The 20,178-nt window shown below is 41.2% G+C and overlaps 1 protein-coding gene across 2 annotated transcripts; it reads left to right on the plus strand.

The window, feature by feature from the left end:
* Nucleotides 1-921: 921 nt before the first annotated feature.
* RGR (retinal G protein coupled receptor) lies at nucleotides 922-19,648 on the plus strand. 2 transcript variants are annotated; one of them, XM_057421580.1, is made up of 7 exons: nucleotides 930-1,155; nucleotides 4,433-4,589; nucleotides 6,255-6,376; nucleotides 15,305-15,458; nucleotides 16,022-16,139; nucleotides 17,667-17,780; nucleotides 18,696-19,644. In XM_057421580.1, exons 1-7 carry the CDS (start codon nucleotides 1,077-1,079, stop codon nucleotides 18,837-18,839), a joined length of 888 nt encoding a protein of 295 aa, XP_057277563.1. In that variant the 5' UTR covers nucleotides 930-1,076; the 3' UTR covers nucleotides 18,840-19,644. The 2 variants fall into 2 exon arrangements, with proteins under 2 accessions (XP_057277564.1, XP_057277563.1); XM_057421581.1 differs by lacking the exon at nucleotides 17,667-17,780 and having other exon boundaries at nucleotides 922-1,155; nucleotides 18,696-19,648.
* The last annotated feature ends 530 nt before the right edge of the window (nucleotides 19,649-20,178 follow it).

The raw sequence follows: 20,178 nt of genomic DNA on the forward strand, positions 1-20,178 counted from the left end.
AATGTAGGTTAAAAAATGAGAACTATAGTCTAAGTTGCTCACTTTTAACAGACAGGCATTGAAAATTGCATAAATAACAGTTGTATAACTAAAAAAGTACCATTTGTTTCACTTGGACTCTGAAAGCTGCTGCCTTCCATTCTGCAGGATCCAGGCTGTCAAATTCCCAGAGTTAGATAATCGATCAGTAGTACAAGAAATTAAAGGGAAATGTTTGACCCTGCTGGGAATTGACAAGGGCTCATAGACATCTTAGACCCCTCGTGTGGTTTGCTCATGGCCAAAGTCAGCCAGCAGGTAAGGGACAAAAAAAAAAGCTGCACGTTGCACGTACTCCAGAGCCACACTCCACCAAGACCCCAGTCCTCAAAAACCTCCAAAAGGACAGTAAGAGAATTCCTGTGAGCATTCACCACTAGACAAGTCCCATACATCCTTATATGCCTGGGGCCCAAAATCAGTAATTTGTATTTGCCTTTAATCAGGCTGTGCCAATGTGCACATTAATTTAAGCCCCAGTTATGAAGAGGAGATATATTAACATACAGAATAGTCATTGCCAGAAAAATACACAAAAAAAAAGTTGTGAGAGAAAGACCTATATGCTACAGAAACTCTTGGTTCATACTTTTCCTCTAATTACCAACTCAGTGAGTGCCCCTTTGTTTTTCAGGTCACTCCCCAATTATATATTACATGTCTCTTTGTTCCAGAACCTTTAATTCTTTTCCAGTGTTGCAGAATTAAACAGACAGGGTTCTTAATCTTGTCTCTACAAAGAACTTGTTGTAATTGCAATGAATGCTTTCATTTTGCTGGTGTCTGAAATACGATTTGCAGGGGAAGGGGGAGTGCGGGTTGATGCTAGTCCCATCATTAATAACATTCTTGCAGGGATTGTAGTGGTGGGAGTAAAAAAACCCAAAGCTTTTATATAATAACAAGCATGTGCCTGCACGTGAGCTGTTCCTTTAAGAAGCCTTGGGCTAGCGGAAGAAGGGGGATCTGGAGAAAAGGCAGCCCTACAGCTGTAACATAGGGCAGAGGTTAAATCTATTGCCATTTTTATTGCAAGTATGGTCACTGCATACTCTCTCCCTGAAGGCTTCACTGAATTAGAGGTGTTTGCCATCGGCACTGCCCTGCTGGTAGAAGGTAAGCTCGGTGCAAGACATCAGCAGGAATAAGGTTTTTACCCTAATTACTCCTGGTGGGAGGGGGAAAGAAAACTGAAGCAAACAGCAGCATCTGTGGTACATTCATCAGTGGTGGTTACTGCTGCTATGACACCGGTATTTCTTGTGAGTAAATCAGGGTGAACTGCAAGCTGTTTGCACTGAAGATCCCTGTGGCAGTGAAGTTCCTGCTACATAGCTTTCTTATCAAGAATTTGGCATGGAGGATTTTGTTGTTGACTTTTAAAGGCAATTTTATCCTACGGGGAACAACATTGGAATGACCAAAAATCTCTCAATAAAATTGGGCTTCTTGTTTTGTGGGCTGTGATAGTTGTTTCAGAATCAAAGATGATAGGTCCAAAATAACCTGTTAACTGTTAGCATACATACAAATTGCATTGGTAGTGCTGCGAGTAATGGCTCTTGGATAACAGTAAAAGCCAGAAATATACTTGGGCTACATTCAAGAGCTCTCATGGCATTATGAAGCAAAAGTTGGGATAGGAGACCGTATTCGTTTAGGTGAGCTAATGTGGGCTTTTCTTAAGGCATGTGCCACTTCACTGAGAGACTGCAGCAAAACTGTGAATTTGTATCTACCTGGTAGCTAGTGAAGGACAGGTGTGTAGCTGGGATTATTAGGTGTAAGTCAGTGGCATCTCTTCTGAGCTACATCCCAGTCAGGGCCTGGGACTCCATCCTTGCATAGTGCTGCTCAGCTGGGGAAGCAGGGATTGTGAAGCCCAACAGTAGAGGGGGAGAAGGTGTAAGCACCATCAGAACGGGATAAATGCTCATCAGCTCACCTCATGAATGTGGAGCATGGGAGAAAGGAGAATGCTCTCCCTTTCCTTGCAGGTGAGCTCAGCTGGAAGGCAGCATCATATCTGCCTGCAAAGGAAAGCTGTAAGAACTGTGTCAGAAACTCTTCCGTGGGAGAGAGAGAGAGAAGAAAAACCTTTTCCTTCTATCCTAAACAGAGTTCAGGGCTAAACTGGGCCACGAGCATTAAGCCATCTGCAGTGCCTGGCAGGGCCTGGCATGACTTTGCACTTCATTACTGAGGGGTGAGAAGCGGCAGGAGGACGAGTACACCGCCGGGTGCTGGCAGAGCCTGACAGCAGGGGTCTTGCTGGGGAACGGCTGGCTGCAGCACCACAGACCTGCCAGCCCTCACCTGCCCATGCCCAGGGGGCTGCAGCCAGCCGGGGACCTTCTCTGCTGTTGAAGTCCAAGCAGAGTACCTGCTGGTAACCCTCACCTAAACTAGATGTCATCTAGCACATTTGTGCTTTACTAAACACAAGTATTTTCTGTAGGGTTTTAGGCAGAATGTGCCCAGTGGATTGGCAGTAAAACTTTATCTTTTCCATCTGACTTAGAAGATCTAACTAAATAATTAAAGATTCATCCACTTTCTCAAGGCTCTGAGAGAAACCAATGAAGACAGCCTTCCAGTATCTGAAGGGGGGCTATAGGGATGCTGGGGATGGACTCTTCATTCAGGAGTGTACTGACAGGACAAGGGGTAATGAGTTAAAACTTAAACAGGGGAAGTTTAGATTGGATATAAGAAAGAAATTCTTTACTGTAAGGGTGGTGAGGCACTGGTATGGGATGCCCAAGGAAGTTCTTAATGCTCCATTCCTGGCGGTGTGCAAGGCCAGGCTGGACAGAGCCTTGGTTGACATGGCTTAGTGTGAGGTGTCCCCGCCCATGGCAGAGGGTTGGAATGTGATGATCTTAAGGTCCTTTCCAACCCTAACTATTCTATGATTCTATGATTCTACGACCTTCTTTCTGTGGCAGCTTCTGAGTGCAGTTTGCAAAAAAGTCCTGTGGAAGAACTGAAACTTGCATTCACTTTATTAGCTGGACACATTTGTTGTCCTAAAAATGAACATATATATTTTTAACTGAGTTCTCTATTTGTACACTCATGCTGGCCTTCAAGAAAGCAGAGTGGGTTGAAGCCTGGAGCTTCCAAAAACTGGGGAAAGATAGAAGAAAGCTGATCTGTTAGTAACTCTTTTTCTACTACTCTAAATAAGGTCACAACATACCTCTCCTAAAGGCTTCACTGCATTTGGGAGAGTTGGCAGCAGTTTTACCCTGTGGATGGGGGGTAAGCTGGTAGGGAAGAAATAATAACAGCAGATCTCAAATGGCTTCAAGTATTTCTCCTGGAAATATTTTGTTGTATGTTATGTAATGAAAGGCGCACATCAGCTGTTACTATGGTTATGCCATCAGCCATTAATGCAATTAAGGTAGGAGCAGGATTTCTGACTGACAAAATCATCCATCTTATGTAGCTGCAGAATTAAGACAATGAGCATAAGTAACTACACTGCAGAATTAGGGGATATGGGTTTTCTCTGTGCTACATCATTTCTCTTTCCAAGGAGAACACAAAAAGACATACTGCCTCTTATCTAACTGAGATCTGGGATGTTGAGTCAGAGCCTCATCAGAGCTAAAACAATTCGGGTAATTCATCTTGAAAAGGACATTAAAGGACAAAGCCTGAGTTTAAACCAGTGAAGAACAGGTTTCAGAGTGGCACAGCTCTCTGCTGGGTGAATAGCCAGAGCTGCTCGGATGCTCCTCTCTGAGGACTAACATTAACTTATTTTTTAAATCTACCAGTGACTGCTTTTTATAATTAGATTATTCCTTTCCATGTATAGTCTATTGACGAAGGGCAGTAATAAGATTGAGCTGATGTGATACAAGCACTGTCTAGGCTAACCTTAGACAGAAGCCCAAAGGTAAACAGGCTGACTGAAACACAGCTGAGGGGTTTAAACACAAAAGAATGGTACAAACAATATTAAATACAGCCCATTTCTTTACCAAAGACAGGCTTGGGGATGTGTGCACCAGCAGCATGTGCTGGCTGTCTGCCCTTCTGCATATCCCTCACTCTGACCCATGTGTCCCTGGATGGAGCCCAACAGCCAGGTTTCTCTATTAAAACAAAAGGCAGAATACAAATAAGATTAAAGCACTTCTGCTCTGCATGACTAGATATACCCCCAGTGCAGTACGAAGCACTGACTTCAGCTGTCATCTATGACAGTCTCTGTAACTTGCGTGAAGACTGTGACTACTGTCTATATATACTGTCTATATACATTCCCTGTACATAACTTTCCATGGTAATTACTGTTCTCTCATTAAAGAAAACAGCAGTATCATTATAGATATTTCCCAGTTCCAGTTGAATCACGCAAAACAATTCTGTGTTTCAGCCCTGCTTGGCTTCTGTCTGAATGGCTTGACAATTATTTCTTTCCGAAAAATCAAAGAACTCCGAACACCCAGCAATCTGCTGGTTCTCAGCATTGCACTGGCCGATTGTGGGATCTGCATCAACGCATTCATCGCTGCCTTTTCCAGCTTCCTAAGGTATCTTCTTCTTCCTAAAGAAGATAACGCAAAATTAACAGCTTAAGTCCTAAGAGGTCAAATTAATACAAATTATTCTCTTGCATACCATCTAACCAACTTTTTCATTCTTTCTATTTAAAACCACAAAGTGAAACACTATATAGATCTACCAAGCAAGAAAAACACAGACTTTACTGCATATAATCACTTGCAGATTATAAAGCTGATTATAAAAGACATTTAATCAGGCAGCTTTGTGAGTGGTTATAGTAGAAGCTGCTTGAATATCGAAATATTAGTACATTTTAATTTGACTAAGCCTCTAGATCAACCCCAAATTTATTTTTAAGTCTTTCTGGGTTTTTGATGAACCTTTCCATTAAAGCACTTATTTGAGAAATTTGCAGAAAATGAAAATGCCAACCTTTAGCAGGGAGTTTACATCAGTTGTGACACATTGGATTTTCCACATTTTCACACATGTCAATCATTTAATCAAAGGACAGAAACAATATCAAGCATTTCAGTGAATAATTACAACAAACAAATCACATGCAAGCCATACTCAAAAAAAAACCAAAAACCCTATAAAATAGCTGATGAATAATTCTGCCTTACTACCATATTTTTAAACCCTGGAAATACTTCTAACAGAGAACAGAAATATATTTCAAGACTTAATGTGACCATTTTATCCTCCCTTAATGAATATAAAAACATTTTTGCAAATTAGGAATTCAATAATAAGCTCCAATGAGGCCTTATTCAACATTATTTTGCTTCCTGTATAGGTCACTCTTGTTCAGACACTTATGTCTCACTGGAGTCAATAAAATGACTTTACTGAGCTGTAGCTGAGAAGCTAAGGTCGATATATCAAAATAAACTTGGTTTTAACAACTGCAGGACCTTTTCTCTTAAACGGGTGCAGAAGTTTCCCAGCTTCCCAGGCATTCAGCAGTCTCCTGTTCAACGGGACTTTCAGAAGTAGTCTCCCAATGAATTATACTGCTGTTCTGTAAACACATGACAAAGTAGTTTGCTGTGTACTTCTACCTCACAGTCAGCTTTATGAGCATAACAGTCAGGTTAGATGAGCAGAGAAAGAAGAAAAGCCATGGCTTCTTGCCATGGCTGACCAGGGTGTTAGGATGACCAGTACATGTCAGCGGATGTGACATGAGATTACCACATGGTTATTCTCATTTTATGTCTACAAAGACATTTGGAGGCCACAGACTTGCTATTAGGAATATTTTTATTCATTGTGAGCTTTTGTACTGTGTTGCGTGGTGAACACTGGCTTTCCAAAAGGTTATTACTCACTTGCTATATTCACATGTTGACAAATTGGCTTCTTCCAGTGGGTGCAAATTTTGAAGATATGGATAATTGGATGAAATGAAGGTTTCAAATCAAAAAAAAACAACTTTCCAATCCATAAATTAAGGGTTTATTTTCTTTTACATATTAAGAGTTAAAATAGCTGTTGTACTGTATCAGGCGTCACAGCAAGAGAAAGGATGGCAAATACCTAAAGGCAACCACAGGAACATTTTTCTCAATGTTTCTCAGAAAACATGACAAAGGCTATCATCATTTTACCCTTGCAATTAATACGCTTCCAAAGATATCTTCACCTTTTTCTATCGTTTTCTTAACATACTTCTTGTTTGTTGGCAGATACTGGCCCTATGGCTCTGAAGGCTGTCAGATCCATGGATTCCAGGGTTTCTTGACAGCACTAGCCAGCATTAGCTCCAGCGCTGCAGTTGCCTGGGACCGGTATCATCACTACTGTACAAGTAAGGGATACAATTTACCTAGTAACCTTACTTGCTATAAGGCAGCTTGCTTAGATTTCAGAGAATCAAAGCAAGCACATATTTATTATCTGTGTATCTTATATGTAAGTTTATTTATCTTGTACACCAGAGATAGAGCAAATACAATCTGTCCAAAGGACCTCTTCCCACAGAGTGGGGACTAACCAACCACCTTCAGGACATATTTCCTCTTCCACATCACATCCAAATTGTGACCCTTTTGCCATGATTTCACTTTCCCTGTAGGTAATCTTCAAAACAAAATCCAAACCAAAATACAACTCATCATATTGAAAAAAATGTATGCACCTTCGGCTTCCATCCAACACCCCGCTGTGTACCAAACAGATCTTCATGCCCATGCAGGGCTTCCTAATTACAGATAAATTTGGTGCAGCTAGAGAGCTGCCTCTCCAGAGACAGCAGCTGGAACATAGCCCACGGCAAAGCACTTCTGCAGAGCTACAATCTTGCAGACAGAGCTCAGCAGCTCCATTGTGTGACAAACAAGCACTTTGGGGTACAAGAGCCATTGGTGAGGTCTGTGCTGTATTCTAGATTCCCTTATGAAGACTGGAACTTCATATATTTGTTCCCAAGCAAGGTAAAAATTATCTGCAAGTTTCAATAAAAGTGGCAGAGCTATTTTTAAATACTAATAAGAGGAGGAAATGTTATTTTTCTTGTCTTAGTGAAGGCCATTCTTTGTTGTTTTTTTTTTTTTCGTGCAATATAGTTTTTAACTAGCTCTGACACCTTTGCTGGGTTTAATGAAAATCCAATTTTAGACAGGGAGATCAACCCAGGAAAATAAATTTGACATTTTCTATGGACTTATGAAAGCATATTTTTTATTTAGGTGAGAGTTTGAAAAGATTGGCAGATATGTGGATTTATAGAGATAGAGATGCTCTGTTTTATCACAGAAATTCCTCCCAGACTTTGGCAGTACTGCATTCACATAACATGAGTGGAAATTCCTGCTGAATTAGAAATTCAACAGGTTTTGGTGCCTGTACAGCCTGCTGAAAGTCCAGATGTGCTCCAGCCACCACTGTGGATGGGGTGAAGAGGGGAACAACTGTATTCTCTTAGCACAGAAGTCAGGAAGCACAGCAAGGAGCATTATCATCTGCTGTAAAACAAAACAGCATCCTTGTAAGCACTGGAACTTGCAAAACCTGCTTTCTTGCAAACATGGTGCACAGGGATGATATTCACCTTTGTCTAATAAGATAGATTTGCGCTGACTGCTTGTCCTGGTTCCAGCTATAACAGCAGCTATGGGTGCTTTCCTGTGGCATCACCTCTTCCCAAACACTAACTTTCACAGTAAATGCAGCAGCTTGGTACCTGTCAGTTCCCACTTCCCTCTCCAGTATAATTCTAAGTAGCCAATGTTTTCAAAAGTGATCAGGAAAGGACTGAGAGACCAACACAAAGTGTACAATCTCACAGCCCTCATTAGGAAAATGGGAAAATACATGATGTGAAATACAAGCTTATTCTGAAAGGACATCCTAGCACTCTGTAATGCTAGAAATGCCCTAATTCACATTATAAAGTAACTTTGGCAGTCATGTGGGAGCTCTGGCACCTGGGAAAAATTGGTGAGGTTCTCCCATCTGCAGCTTTCATATCTCCTGCTAAAGCCAGGCTTTTTCCAGAGGAATGAGGAGTCCAGAGCACCTAATGTGACCACACCATTCCCTAAACACTTGTGTCCTTTTGGCAATGTTGATAGACAAACGCAGCCCTCCTTTTATTGAGCTAAAGCACAAGCTGCTCAGACCACTTCACAAAATATTTACTAAAGGAAAGTGTAAAAGCTGGCTGGGGAAGAAACTGCTGAGCTGCAGCGCTTCAGTCCCCTCCACCACTGGCATCCTCACAGCCTTTTAGGTACATCTTTCATGCGATTAAAGCAGCAAGTGGTGAAACACAACCAGAGCAGACAAGAAACATGTTCAGTGAAGATCCTGTTGAGGGTGGAAGGGTTGCCAACTTTTTGTTCTGCAGCTTTTGTCAAGAATTTTTCTCTTTTCCTCAGGCAACAAAATGTTGTGGGTTTGGTTTTTTTTCTTGTCCAAAGGCCCCAGATAATGCAGGCAGTAAGCTAAATCCATACTAACACCCTCTGGACCCTAAATGTGTTTGGAGCTAGAATAGGAGCATCTGTATTTTACAAGAGAGAGCCTGAAAATAAGCGTGTCCTTGGAAAGACATTTTACTCTCTGCAACATTGGCTTTAATGCTTTTATGTCATGCCCTCCTCCAGTCAAGAGCATACTCCATTAAGAGCACAGGCAGAGAGACCCTAAGGGCACAAGCTTCTTTACTTTGCTCAAATTGTTACTTACTGATGGCCAAACATTGCTCCTGTTAGTGAATACTTTGAACAACAAAACAAAATAAAAACCAAAAAAGCCCTCAAGACCCAGAAGGTTTTAAAAGCTCATGCTCTGTGGCTATTCCAGTAAAACCAGCCACTTCTGGTTTCATCCTTCACATGTTGATTGAGAGCAAGATTAAATCATATTTCATAGATCTGATATCCCAAGGCTCCAGGCTATGTGTGTTCTCAATCCATACATTAAACTCCTGCTGACACTGGTGTGAGTTTTCATGCCTGTACAGAAGGCACAAAATGTCTCTGCCTAAAAAACAAAGCTACCAACTATTTATCTCCATTCCCTGGGAACTGGTACTCTTTCCAGACTAAATTACATCAATGTTTTTGTCATGCCCTAACAGTTTCCCAATAAACCCTTTCTTGTGACATTCCTCTGCTTGACACTTGATTATGCACTATCCATATTTCTGAGGAAGACAGTGCTGATGAGAGTGTGAGATTACTAAGATGGTGAGGAAAAAATGGGACTTCTCAGCCATTCTGGAGTCTAATAACAGAAAAATGTTCACCAACATCCTGAAAACTAACCAATTTTTTTAATTACTTTGATTTGAAAGTCAGTACAACCCTTGGTGATGTAGTGCTAGGCTTTAAAGTGTATTGATAACTAGACTTGTCATGCGTAAGAGAAGAGGTTGGTATTGATTGGCATATGGAAGAAAATGATATGACCACCACACATGACAGACATACTAGAGTTTCAAGACGTTTTACTCTCCTCCCCCTTTCTTTATTCCTCCCAGGCAATCCTGCAGGGAAACTCTTTTCATCCCGTAAATATGGCTTTGGGACCTATGGGGTTACTTTCACAGCAAGGAGGGAAAAAACTGCATAAATTTGTAGTCCGAAAGTCTCTACAAGAGGGGAAAAGGCAGGGGAGTCTGAAGGGTTTGAATGTCAACCACTAGAAAGATGGGGAAATAGATAATTGCATTTCAAAATCTAATCATTAGGGGTGGAAGGGAAAAAACAGAATCGGTTTTATGTTAGTGCCTGACAGCAAAGTAGGAAAGGGCAAACTCTGAGGAAGCTGTCTACCAACAGCCAAGCATTCAAGAAAGAAGATGACATTTTATATCACGATATTTTATTTCATTCTGACATTGTATATAGATAACATTGTCAGTTGTCCCTCCCTGGCCACTGAAATGAGGAAAACATCCTGGATTACATTCTTAATGTAGTGAGGGAGGAAGGAAGCATCAGCATGGGAGGTCTCACTGGAGCAGCAATCAGGCAGGCTGGTGGACAGCCCGGGGGGTCAGTGACCTGAAAGCAGGCAGACACCTACCACGGAGACATCTTTGCTGAAGGCATTTCAACCTAACTCGTAGCTCATTTTAGCGAGAAGGTAGCATTCTGCCATCAGCAGCTTGTGGAGAGGGGAAGGATCCTGGTCGGGTTTTTTTCCTTTCCTAACCACAGCATACAGATACAGTTTTAAAAGAAAAGACAAAAAAAAAACAAAACCTCTATCAGATTTTACACTTGCATTTAAGAATTAGGGAAAATGGAAAATCTGAAGTGATTTATGTCAGTACTTTTCTCACTATTACAAAAGAAAATACGAACAAAATCAGCAGGGATTTCACAGCAGCATTTAATTTCAAGTAGAATTGTGGTGACTTTTATCTAATCCTTAACATTCAACGAAATCTAGGTTGTTATATCAGTATTCAAAGATTAGCAAACTGCCATTTGCTCCAATTGCAGCTGTCAGATCTGTCAAATTAGGATCAAGTGCTTACCTCCTGTCACACAGACTGCAGCCACCCTGCCACAATTCCCTCATCTAGTGTTCTACCTGCATCAGTTTTCCCTGACAAAATGCCAATGTTTATACAGCTCTTGCATTTCCACTGAAGCAGGAGATAATTGCCAAGACAGCTCTGTGATCATGGGGAACCACAGCAAAAAAAATCAATGGAGTAAAAAAATACCTTTATTAGGTTTTTTAAAGAGCTCTTTCTAATGTTATGCACAAAAGAAGCTATTATGTAGTGCAGCTTTCTTATTCCTACAAAAAATTGAATGATTGTGAACACCAGTGACTAGTGCTTCTCACGCTGCAGATGAAGTAGGCACCAATACCTGTTTTACTTATGACTGATACATATTTTCCCTTGTAAGATACTCAGATATTTTCGTCTTTGACAAACTTTGCCAATTTTAAGTGATGCATACCTGAAAGTCAGGTACAAGCCATACTGTTCTGAAATACACCAGCCATTATAATTTAACCATTTCCAAGAATGAGGAAAAAGGACTTCTCCCTTTATCCTAGAAAGCCCTTTAATCTTTCTGTTTGAGAGTTTCCTTTTGAACACCAGCCTGAGATCTATAGCTGAAAGGTAGCCACTGTGTCAAAGATTTTTTTTTTTCTCTTCCTATGAAAACTGACAAAATGTTAACCCATTTACAAATCTACCAAAAAAAAAAAATAATTAAAATCTACATTTATAAATATCTCCACCAGCTAGAGATGGAGAAATAGTTTATGATTATGTCACTAAAAACTGTTCAACATAATCAAAAGAATTAAGGTTCCATGCTCCATTTTAGCACTTCCTAAAATTTTAGATTTTGACATCACAGTTTTAAAATCATTAAATGGCAGAGGGGTTGTTTGTAAGAGTGAGCTCTTTCTGTTCCACAGCAATTACAGAAGCTGTTTCAAATCCCCTGTATTAATAATTCACTATATGGAAAAGAGAAGCTTCCCTCTTGCTTTACAAGGAGAGAAAGCCAAAATACAAGAGTGATTAGACTTAATAGGAGCAAACTGCCATCTCTGGGCCCTAATTAGGAATTCTACCCTTAAGCATAAGCTGAGGCCCATACATACACATTTAACTGAATTAGGATCTACATGGCTATTGCATTAAATTTTATCAGGTCAAAAAAAAGGCGTTTAAGGTAAAGCAATGGCCTGCACTGCACAAAAACAACTGAACTGCTCTCGACTTGCTCCCTGTTGTCGGCCCTCTCCGAGGAGGGCATTTTTGCCAACTGAATGGAGCACAAGTCTTACTGTTCTTATTCTGAAAGTATTTTTTTTTTTTTGGATAAAACTAAAATAATGTCAGGTTTGTTTAATTTTACATTCATACACATTTAGCTACCTCTGATATGACATTAAATGTTTTCTGGAGGATCAGTGGACAGCTGATTTCACCAGGACTATTTCACCATAAATCTCACTTTGCAAAAGGCCAAATCCAGAAGAAAAAAATAGTTTTGTTAGTTCTGATTCTCTCCTTTTTTAATGTCCAAAATTGGACTCCTTCAGCATGAGGAGGCAGAACATATGAACTTTGCCCTAGAGATAAGCTTCCCAAATGCAGGGTCTCAAGACATGAGCTTCCCAAATATAGGCTATCAAGACATGTCTGGTGCCAGACTTCATTACTGCACGGTGGTCTACATCTAATAAGAAAATGGTGTTACCTAATACCCATGGGAAAGTAACTAAAATTAACCTTTTCTTACAGTTTGTCATAGAGGAGGCACAAAAGTTAAAGCAAAAAATTAGGAAAACCAAGGGGAAAAAAGAAAGCAGATGGAAATTGGGAAGTGTCATCTCTCTGCGCTGTCACAGCCCTGCCAGGCATGTGGACCTCCCCAGCTACAACAGAAAGGGAACTGAAGCAGGGCACTGCCAGCCAAAAGCATAGAGAGCTTTCCCCTGGAGTGTCCCATGGGCTGCACTTTTCCTGTTAAGAAACTATACATAGAAATCTTCATTAAAGCCACTCTTGATAGAAAATATTTGAAAGCAATTTCAGCAGCAGGCCTCACAACTTGCTGCCTGCATACAGCCCAGCTGGTAGCACAAGGGGCCAGGGGAAAGATGTGGCAGCAAGAGCCTGGGCACCGTGAAAGACCCTAAAGGTGGTGGGAACCCCATGGAGCAAGAGCTTCTCCTGCAAGGTGAGAGGAGGAAAGGTGAGATTCCCACCAGCCACTCCATGCACGCATGCAGGCAGCTGGATCAGCTGCTCTCTGTCACCTGCAGGCTGCCTTCAGCATGCTACCAACACAGTCCCAGCAGTTGAGGGCAAATTTTGTCAATGCAAGGATCTTTCCCTTACATGGAAATATACGTGAGGTGCCGACATGTGGCTGTGACCTACTGGCACTGGAGTGCCTCAGTCAGAGCTCATCATGTTTCAAGACTATAATATTGGAGTAGTCCTTGAAGAGAGCAAAGTCTCTGCCACAAGATACCAAGAAAAACAATTGGTATTCCCTATTTTAAGGAATTTCTGAGGAAAATAATCCGAAAGACACCACGCAAAAGCAAGCAACAAGATTTAGTTTGTCTTTCTCAGACTATCAGGGGGGCTTACCACTTACAAAATTGTATTTCCAAAGCAATAAAGCTACTTTTGGCATGAACTTGGTTTAAAAGAAACACAATTCAGATCCAGGTTTCAGTGCAGCTGCTTATGGTAATGCCTTTAAAATGTAACTAGACTGTGTAAAACACAAAACAGACCTGACAGATTATGTAATAAGTCCTGACTGAATTTCAAGCTACGCTTGTGTAAAGCAAAGCTACAAGAACCACTATGCAGAACACAAATGGACAAATGAACAAATGGAAATGGAAACCTTGCATGAGTGACAATTCTAACGTGCTCATTTGAGCATACACCAAAATATGATGCAGGTCTGAAAGGTACAACTTAGGCTGCACTGCTTCTTTGAACTGAGAGATTAAGGATCATTACAAGTTACTAAAAAGTTTTACTCGTATTTCTAGTTCTCTGAATCAAAAGCTACCCTTTTTCTTTCATCTCTGTCATTCTAGAGTCCTCTTACGTCAGTACTAGAAAATAGCATTTGAGCCCTTGTAGCCACATTGTATCTTTTATGCAGGAATCATACAAAAGACAGACATTAGTCCTTACTAATCATTCTTCACTAGCAATTATTAAAAATAATGTTTTAAATTATGAAAAAAATCAGAATATTTATTGGTAACTGCCATAGTAAAATATATAGTAAAAAGGATTTATTTTACTGTTCCCTTGGTATTTAAACTGCAATGTGTACACCTGTTTTTTTTCCTAACTAATTTTTGAATGCCTGTACCAAACCATTTTTCCAGGTTGATTTTTTAGTGCAATTCAAACCAATTTTTCTCCCTGAAGAACCTCTGTAAGAAGAAAAGCGGCAGAGGTAGAATCAGCACTCCTGTAATGTAACACATGTACCTTATCATCCTTCTTTAAAACACACAAGGACAGTAAAACACAAAACAGCTACTGCAGAGTTTGCAGTCCTTCCTGGAATTGCTGCCTTATGGGATGCTGTCCATTCACAAGTCAGCCACATCCAATCCCATGACAGGGCCTCTCACACATCCCACCTCCAACCCTTCGCCTTTCTGAGAACGGTTAGAATTGGCCTAAATCTTCCTGGCCTGCTGTCATAATGCTGCTGTTAAGAGCAGACAAAAAGATGGCTTCCCAACCTCAGTGAAAATTACGTCATTACTTCTCCCTAATGACAGATTTGATTAGAAAGTAGTAATGGGAAAAGTCGCCATGCTCCTTGCTGGTGCAGCTGGCGTCATGGGCTGTTCAGCATGGGCATGATTACAGATGTGAGCCTCAATAACAAAATTATCTAAGCCTTTTTGGACGCAAGCAGTGAGGCTAATACAATATCCTGCAGCAGCAGGGAAGCCTGCCTGCTTTCTCCATGAAGAAATACTTCTTGTGTCTTCTGAAGTTTCCAGTCTTTCATTTCATTCATTGACCTATTCCCATGGGATTTTATGGAACTAGATGAGATAGGCACAAGTGATTTTTTTTATTATTATATAATTACTTTATTATAAAATTACTAATATTGAGCTTCACATTTCCTGTTCCAGGCTAAGTAATGATGTTAAGGGCAAAATAATTTGACCAACAGTATTTTTAGAACAAGATCTTTTATCAGGTTGTGTATATATATTCATATATATATTGATGAGCAGCAATTTTAGAACAGGGTACATTTAATATCCACGCATGCCCTGCACTCCTGGCAGGGGAGAAAGGAAGTAGGCAGAGGCTGGAGAGCGTGTGCAGAATCAAATTTCTGATCTGACCCACACGGTGCAGCAGTACTTTAGTTCTTCAAAGAGTATTTATTGTATCGCCCTGGTCATTCTGGTCTCCACCTCATCTGAACCTTTAAAACACGCCCCCAGAATACAAGAATATAACATTTGTAACAGCGATACGGTACAAAGCTGAGCAGCAATACAGCATTTGTCTAAGTAAAGCCATCAAAGGGGAAGTACAATTTGCTGTTTCTTAAAGTCTAAAATCTCCCTTCATATTCTGGGTTGATTTCTTCATACTCAGGTCAGCTTCAGGCTACAAAACACAGACAACTGTTTGTTGGCAGTTGGCACTTGGCTCTGGCCCCACAGAGCTGGACATTTTTTGCCAGTGGTTTAATTCCAGGCACGGAGACCCCCTTTTCTCTTCCCACAGGGAGCAAGCTGCAGTGGAGCACGGCCATCTCCATGGTGGTGTTTGCATGGCTGTTTGCTGCCTTTTGGTCCATGATGCCCCTGCTGGGGTGGGGGGAATACGACTACGAACCCCTCCGAACCTGCTGCACCCTGGACTACAGCAAAGGGGACAGGTGAGGGCCAGGGACAGTTGCTATGGGAAGGAGGGATGTGGCTGCCATCCCCTGGGGTGGCCTTGGCAGCACACCAAATCCCACAGCTGTCCCTTAACACTGCTGCTGGGGCAATCTCCCTCCTTGCTAGGGCAAGGCAGGCATAATCGGAGGCTGCCTTGACACACATGGTGGCATGCGGGAACATCTAAAGTCAGCTTTTGCTGTGCTCAGGTTTCTGCTACACCCTTGTTCATCTGTAAGCTGCATATGTTCTGAGTTTAAGAATTAAAACTGTTTTGGAATGGTTCTGGTTTTATGCAGTCCAGCACAGATGTCTGAGTAGGGATGCTTGGGTTTAGAAACCAAACATCCATTGTGATTTTCTACAATGCAGGCAGTCCCGCACATAACAGCATGGCACAACTTAACCAGCCTCCAGCAAATGCTGCACCTAAAGTATGTTGACAAAAGTGGTTTGGGCAATTAAAAATAGAAAAAACAAACAAATATTTACAGCAAGTTTACAGAGATGCCTAGAGAGGAATTAACAACCTCTTTTTTTTCCTCCTCACCCTTTCCAGAAACTACATCACATTCCTTTTCGCTTTGTCCATTTTCAATTTTGTGATCCCAGGCTTCATCATGCTGACAGCCTATCAGTCCATACTCCAGAAGTTCAAGAAAACTGGGCACTATAAGGTAAGAAAGCTTCCTCAGCCCTGAACCTACCTTGCCAAAATAGGGCTGCGTCCACTAGAGACAAAGTCCTCGAAAAACAACTTTCTTCACAGACGCTTTGGCTTGGCGTCCTCTGTGCTAACCCCCCAGTGCTGTTACTTGAGTAGGAGAGTAGCACAACACAGATGGGGACACCCGAGAATTTCGTGGAAACTCCATCCTTAGAGATCTCAAGATCTGACCAGCCAGCCGCATCTGTCCAGCCCAGCTCTTTAAAGACTTCCCCATCAAAGCTGGGGTCAGGCTAGTGACCCTGAGGATTCCCCTCCACCACCAAAGGTCCAGCTCTTGTCACAAAACAAACAGGCAGCACAGAGAATATTCACTAATAGCATATTTATATTTACCTAGAGAAACTGCTCAGGAAGGATCATTATTTCCTGCTTTGCTACAGGACATTAGCTTGTCACAGAGGAAGTCAGCCAGAACATCAGCACTGCAAGGAATCATGCAGACCCCTCCTGAGGGAAGAAGGACCTTCCTATACATGCTGTGTTTTCACTTGGCTGAGGAAATTCAGAAATCTTTATGAGCTGGAAACAAAGGAATTTCTATGGTGTGGCGGGTTTATGGGATTGTGATGTGATTATATGAGTTGTTCCCTTAGGTGCAGGCTCTACAGTCTGAGGCACTATGCAGAGCTGGCAGGCACAGCCTGACCCCTGCACTCAGTAAAGATGGTCACTTCTCAAAGGGGATGTTATACCAGCAAAGAGACAGACAGACTGGTTTGTAGCTGCCTGGAATTAATACACGTACCCTCTATGAGAAATACTTGAATACTTCTCAGCGTTTATTATTATAAGTCTACTGCCTTTTCTTCCAGTGTGTTTATGCAATAGTGTGCCATTTCTCTCCCACAATATTCTCTAGCTGTGCAGACAAGTTACAATGCAGAAAATTTAAGGATTAAATTATCACTTCCCTATCATTAACATAAGATACATGGGAAGAGCTGGCTGTGAACACCATGGATAAGGCCCTAGCATAAAGGACAGAAGAATCATACTACCACAACACAAATGCCACTACATGGATCTGTTGCACTGCCGTAGTAGGTTTCACACAGTTTATTTGCCTGCAAGACCCTCTAAGAAGTCAGCAAAATGCCGTTCTTTTTTTACCTGTTTTCAAACTTCCACACTGCCCTTCCTCCTCAGCAGCAATTACCAGCCACGGCTTCTCTGTCTAGCACACTCATTCATCTAACTGATCTACCACAAGGTGCTTTTCACTTCTGCCCGGGAGCAGCTCTATCCCACACCCACCCCTCGGGAGCAGGGCTTTGGGGCTCGCAGGCAGCCCATGATGCAGAGGGAGCTGCACTCCCCCTGACTTCGACAGCAAAGCAGCAATGATATCCATATCCTGCTGGCTGATCCTCTCCTGCTGCTGAGCACAAACCATGGTCTCTTAGGATCTGTTCTATCTGCTTGTTGCAGTTTGCAATTGTGAAACGCAAAGAAATGTATTGCTCTTGTTTTTCAGTTTAATACTGGTTTACCACTGAAGACGCTGGTCATTTGCTGGGGCCCTTATTGCCTTTTATGCTTCTACGCAGCAGTTGAAAATGTGATGTTCATTTCACCAAAATACCGCATGGTATGTCTGTGCCACCTAAGGGAATTCAAGCAGTGACATTCTGCTTGCTCTCCTCTCTCCATTCCTATGGAACAATGCCAATTTACTCACAAATTGGTTTAGCTGTTATAACATATATATAAGAAGTAGATTGTTTCCTTAAACATCATGTTCATCTACTTCTTTAAGTCAAAACAGCTAAGCACAGTGATATAACAGGCATTATAGTAATGCTTAGATCAAGCAACAATTTCGGAAGCCAGGGTTTTTTTCTTTAGCTCTCAAGAGTCTGTAGCCTGTGCTGCTTCCTGGTTCATAGGTGCTTTTTCTGTCCTTCCCAGAGTCAAGCACCAGCTCCATGTTTTTAATTTTGAAGAGAGTCTCTCATTCATTTTTCTAATACTTCTCTGTCCTCAGGGAAGCTACAATTGATCTCTGTTAACATTATGCCACCTCCTTTTTTTCCCTTTTTCCTACGAGTCCTGGCTCCAAAACTGAGTCTGGGACTCACATCAAACCTTTCAACTTTCATTCAGTCCCCAAGAATCAGCTCAGTTTCAGGTCACCAAATGCATGCCTGTACTTAGGAATTTAGTACCCCACATAAAATGTGTTAGAAGTATCAGCTCACTTACCCACCAAAAGGTGTCTGCAGCCCACCCTTCACTCCTCATAAGTGTTTGTATTCACTCTCAACTGAAATACACCAGTTTCAGGGAATGCTGATCTAAATTCTTTCTCCTGGAGACTACTATTTCCTGAGTAATGGCCTCCAACTGACCAAACTGCTTTTACCTGTCATCTCTCTGGGAGTAGCAAACTACTGGCATTGGAGACAGGCATTTGTTTGGTAAAGGGAAACTGAGCCTAGGCTGAAAACAGCTCATTGGCTCCTTAGGGCATTTTCCTATTAACAAATATTGCGTCTCACTACAGATTCCTGCTGTTATTGCCAAGACTGTGCCTACGGTGGATGCCTTTATATATGCCTTGGGGAATGAGAACTACAGAGGAGGAATATGGCAGTTCCTCACAGGACAGAAGATTGAGAAAGCAGAAGTTGATAACAAAACTAAATAACCCATTACAGCACTGAGCAAGATTAATTCAAGTGCATCACTGAAAGCAAAACTATAGAGGAAACTGCATTCTCTGATGTGTACATGCAAAGGTGGTTCCACATTGGAAAGGCTGTGCATTGGCTACAAGCAACAAAGTACTAAAAGTAAGCCCTCCAGATAACTGTTCAAACCATCATGAGCTGCTTGTCAAACAAGCTGCCTTAAACCTATGTCGATTGTCATCAGTTTCATTTTATATGTCACTGCAAATAAACTACGTGCTGGAAAGCATTTTTTTTCCTTTTACACTAAAATAAAAGCTCAGCAAATTAACTGAAGCAGGGTATTCATTTATCCAGTGAGACCTCCTCAAAGCAATCTGTACAGTTTGTCCATATGGTAATGTCTGGATTACCTAAAAGATTAAAGGAATTTCCAGTATTACACCACATGTCTGCATAAACAGCTTGTTCATTGAACAACACACTTTCAATGCACCCAAAATGGGAGTTCCCAAATTTTCAGGATGAATCTGCCATACTAATTCTATAAAAGTATTTTAGTGGGCATTTTACCCCAGTAAGGAATATTAGCTTGGCTTCTACTCAAATGAATTAGTATGTGACATTCAGCTTTGCCACACACTAAACTGCATCAGATTTTGCAGCTGCTGCTTACAAGGAAAATCAACAAGCTCATACTCCATCATAAAAACATTCATCTTTTTATCAAACACTGAGCAAAAACTAAAGGCATGGACGGGTCCAATTCTGTTCTAAAAATGTCAGAAGAATAAAAATTAACTTCATATCTGCCATTAAATTCCCCTGTGCTCTACATGAGCGAGAATAATCACTGAATCAGTTGTAACTAAAGAGTCTGAGCAATTAAAAAGCCATTAATTGTATAATTCACAGAATTCATATATATTTTTAACTATTAGAAATGTCCATTTTAAACATTTGTATTTGTGCATGTTGCTCACACTGCCTACAGGCTGAAAAACTGTCACTTGATATTGCCTGTTACTACAAGGTATGTCTCAGAATGACCTCTCTGCAAAAAAAAATATAGGCATGACACACAGAATACAAGAGATTGTGTGTATAAAAAGCCAAACCTAATTGATTCTTACAGGGATCGTATGGTTCATTTCCAAGCATTGACAGTGAAAAAGCTTTTGAAGCTAACCAAAGAAAAAGCTGATTTGTGCCTATGATGCTTCCTAACATATTAAAATGGTTGTGTATGGGTTACAAAAGGGTAAGGAAAAACAGTTGTATATAGGTTACAGAAGGGTAGATGGAATCTAAATTTATCTAAATCTAAATCTAATCCTGGAAGCTAAACAATCAGTG

This window comes from Pezoporus wallicus, unplaced genomic scaffold (assembly GCF_028554395.1).
Source record: "Pezoporus wallicus isolate ANWC-B61680 ecotype Strahan unplaced genomic scaffold, APGP_CSIRO_Pwel_v1 contig_4816, whole genome shotgun sequence".
NCBI lineage: Eukaryota > Metazoa > Chordata > Aves > Psittaciformes > Psittacidae > Pezoporus > Pezoporus wallicus.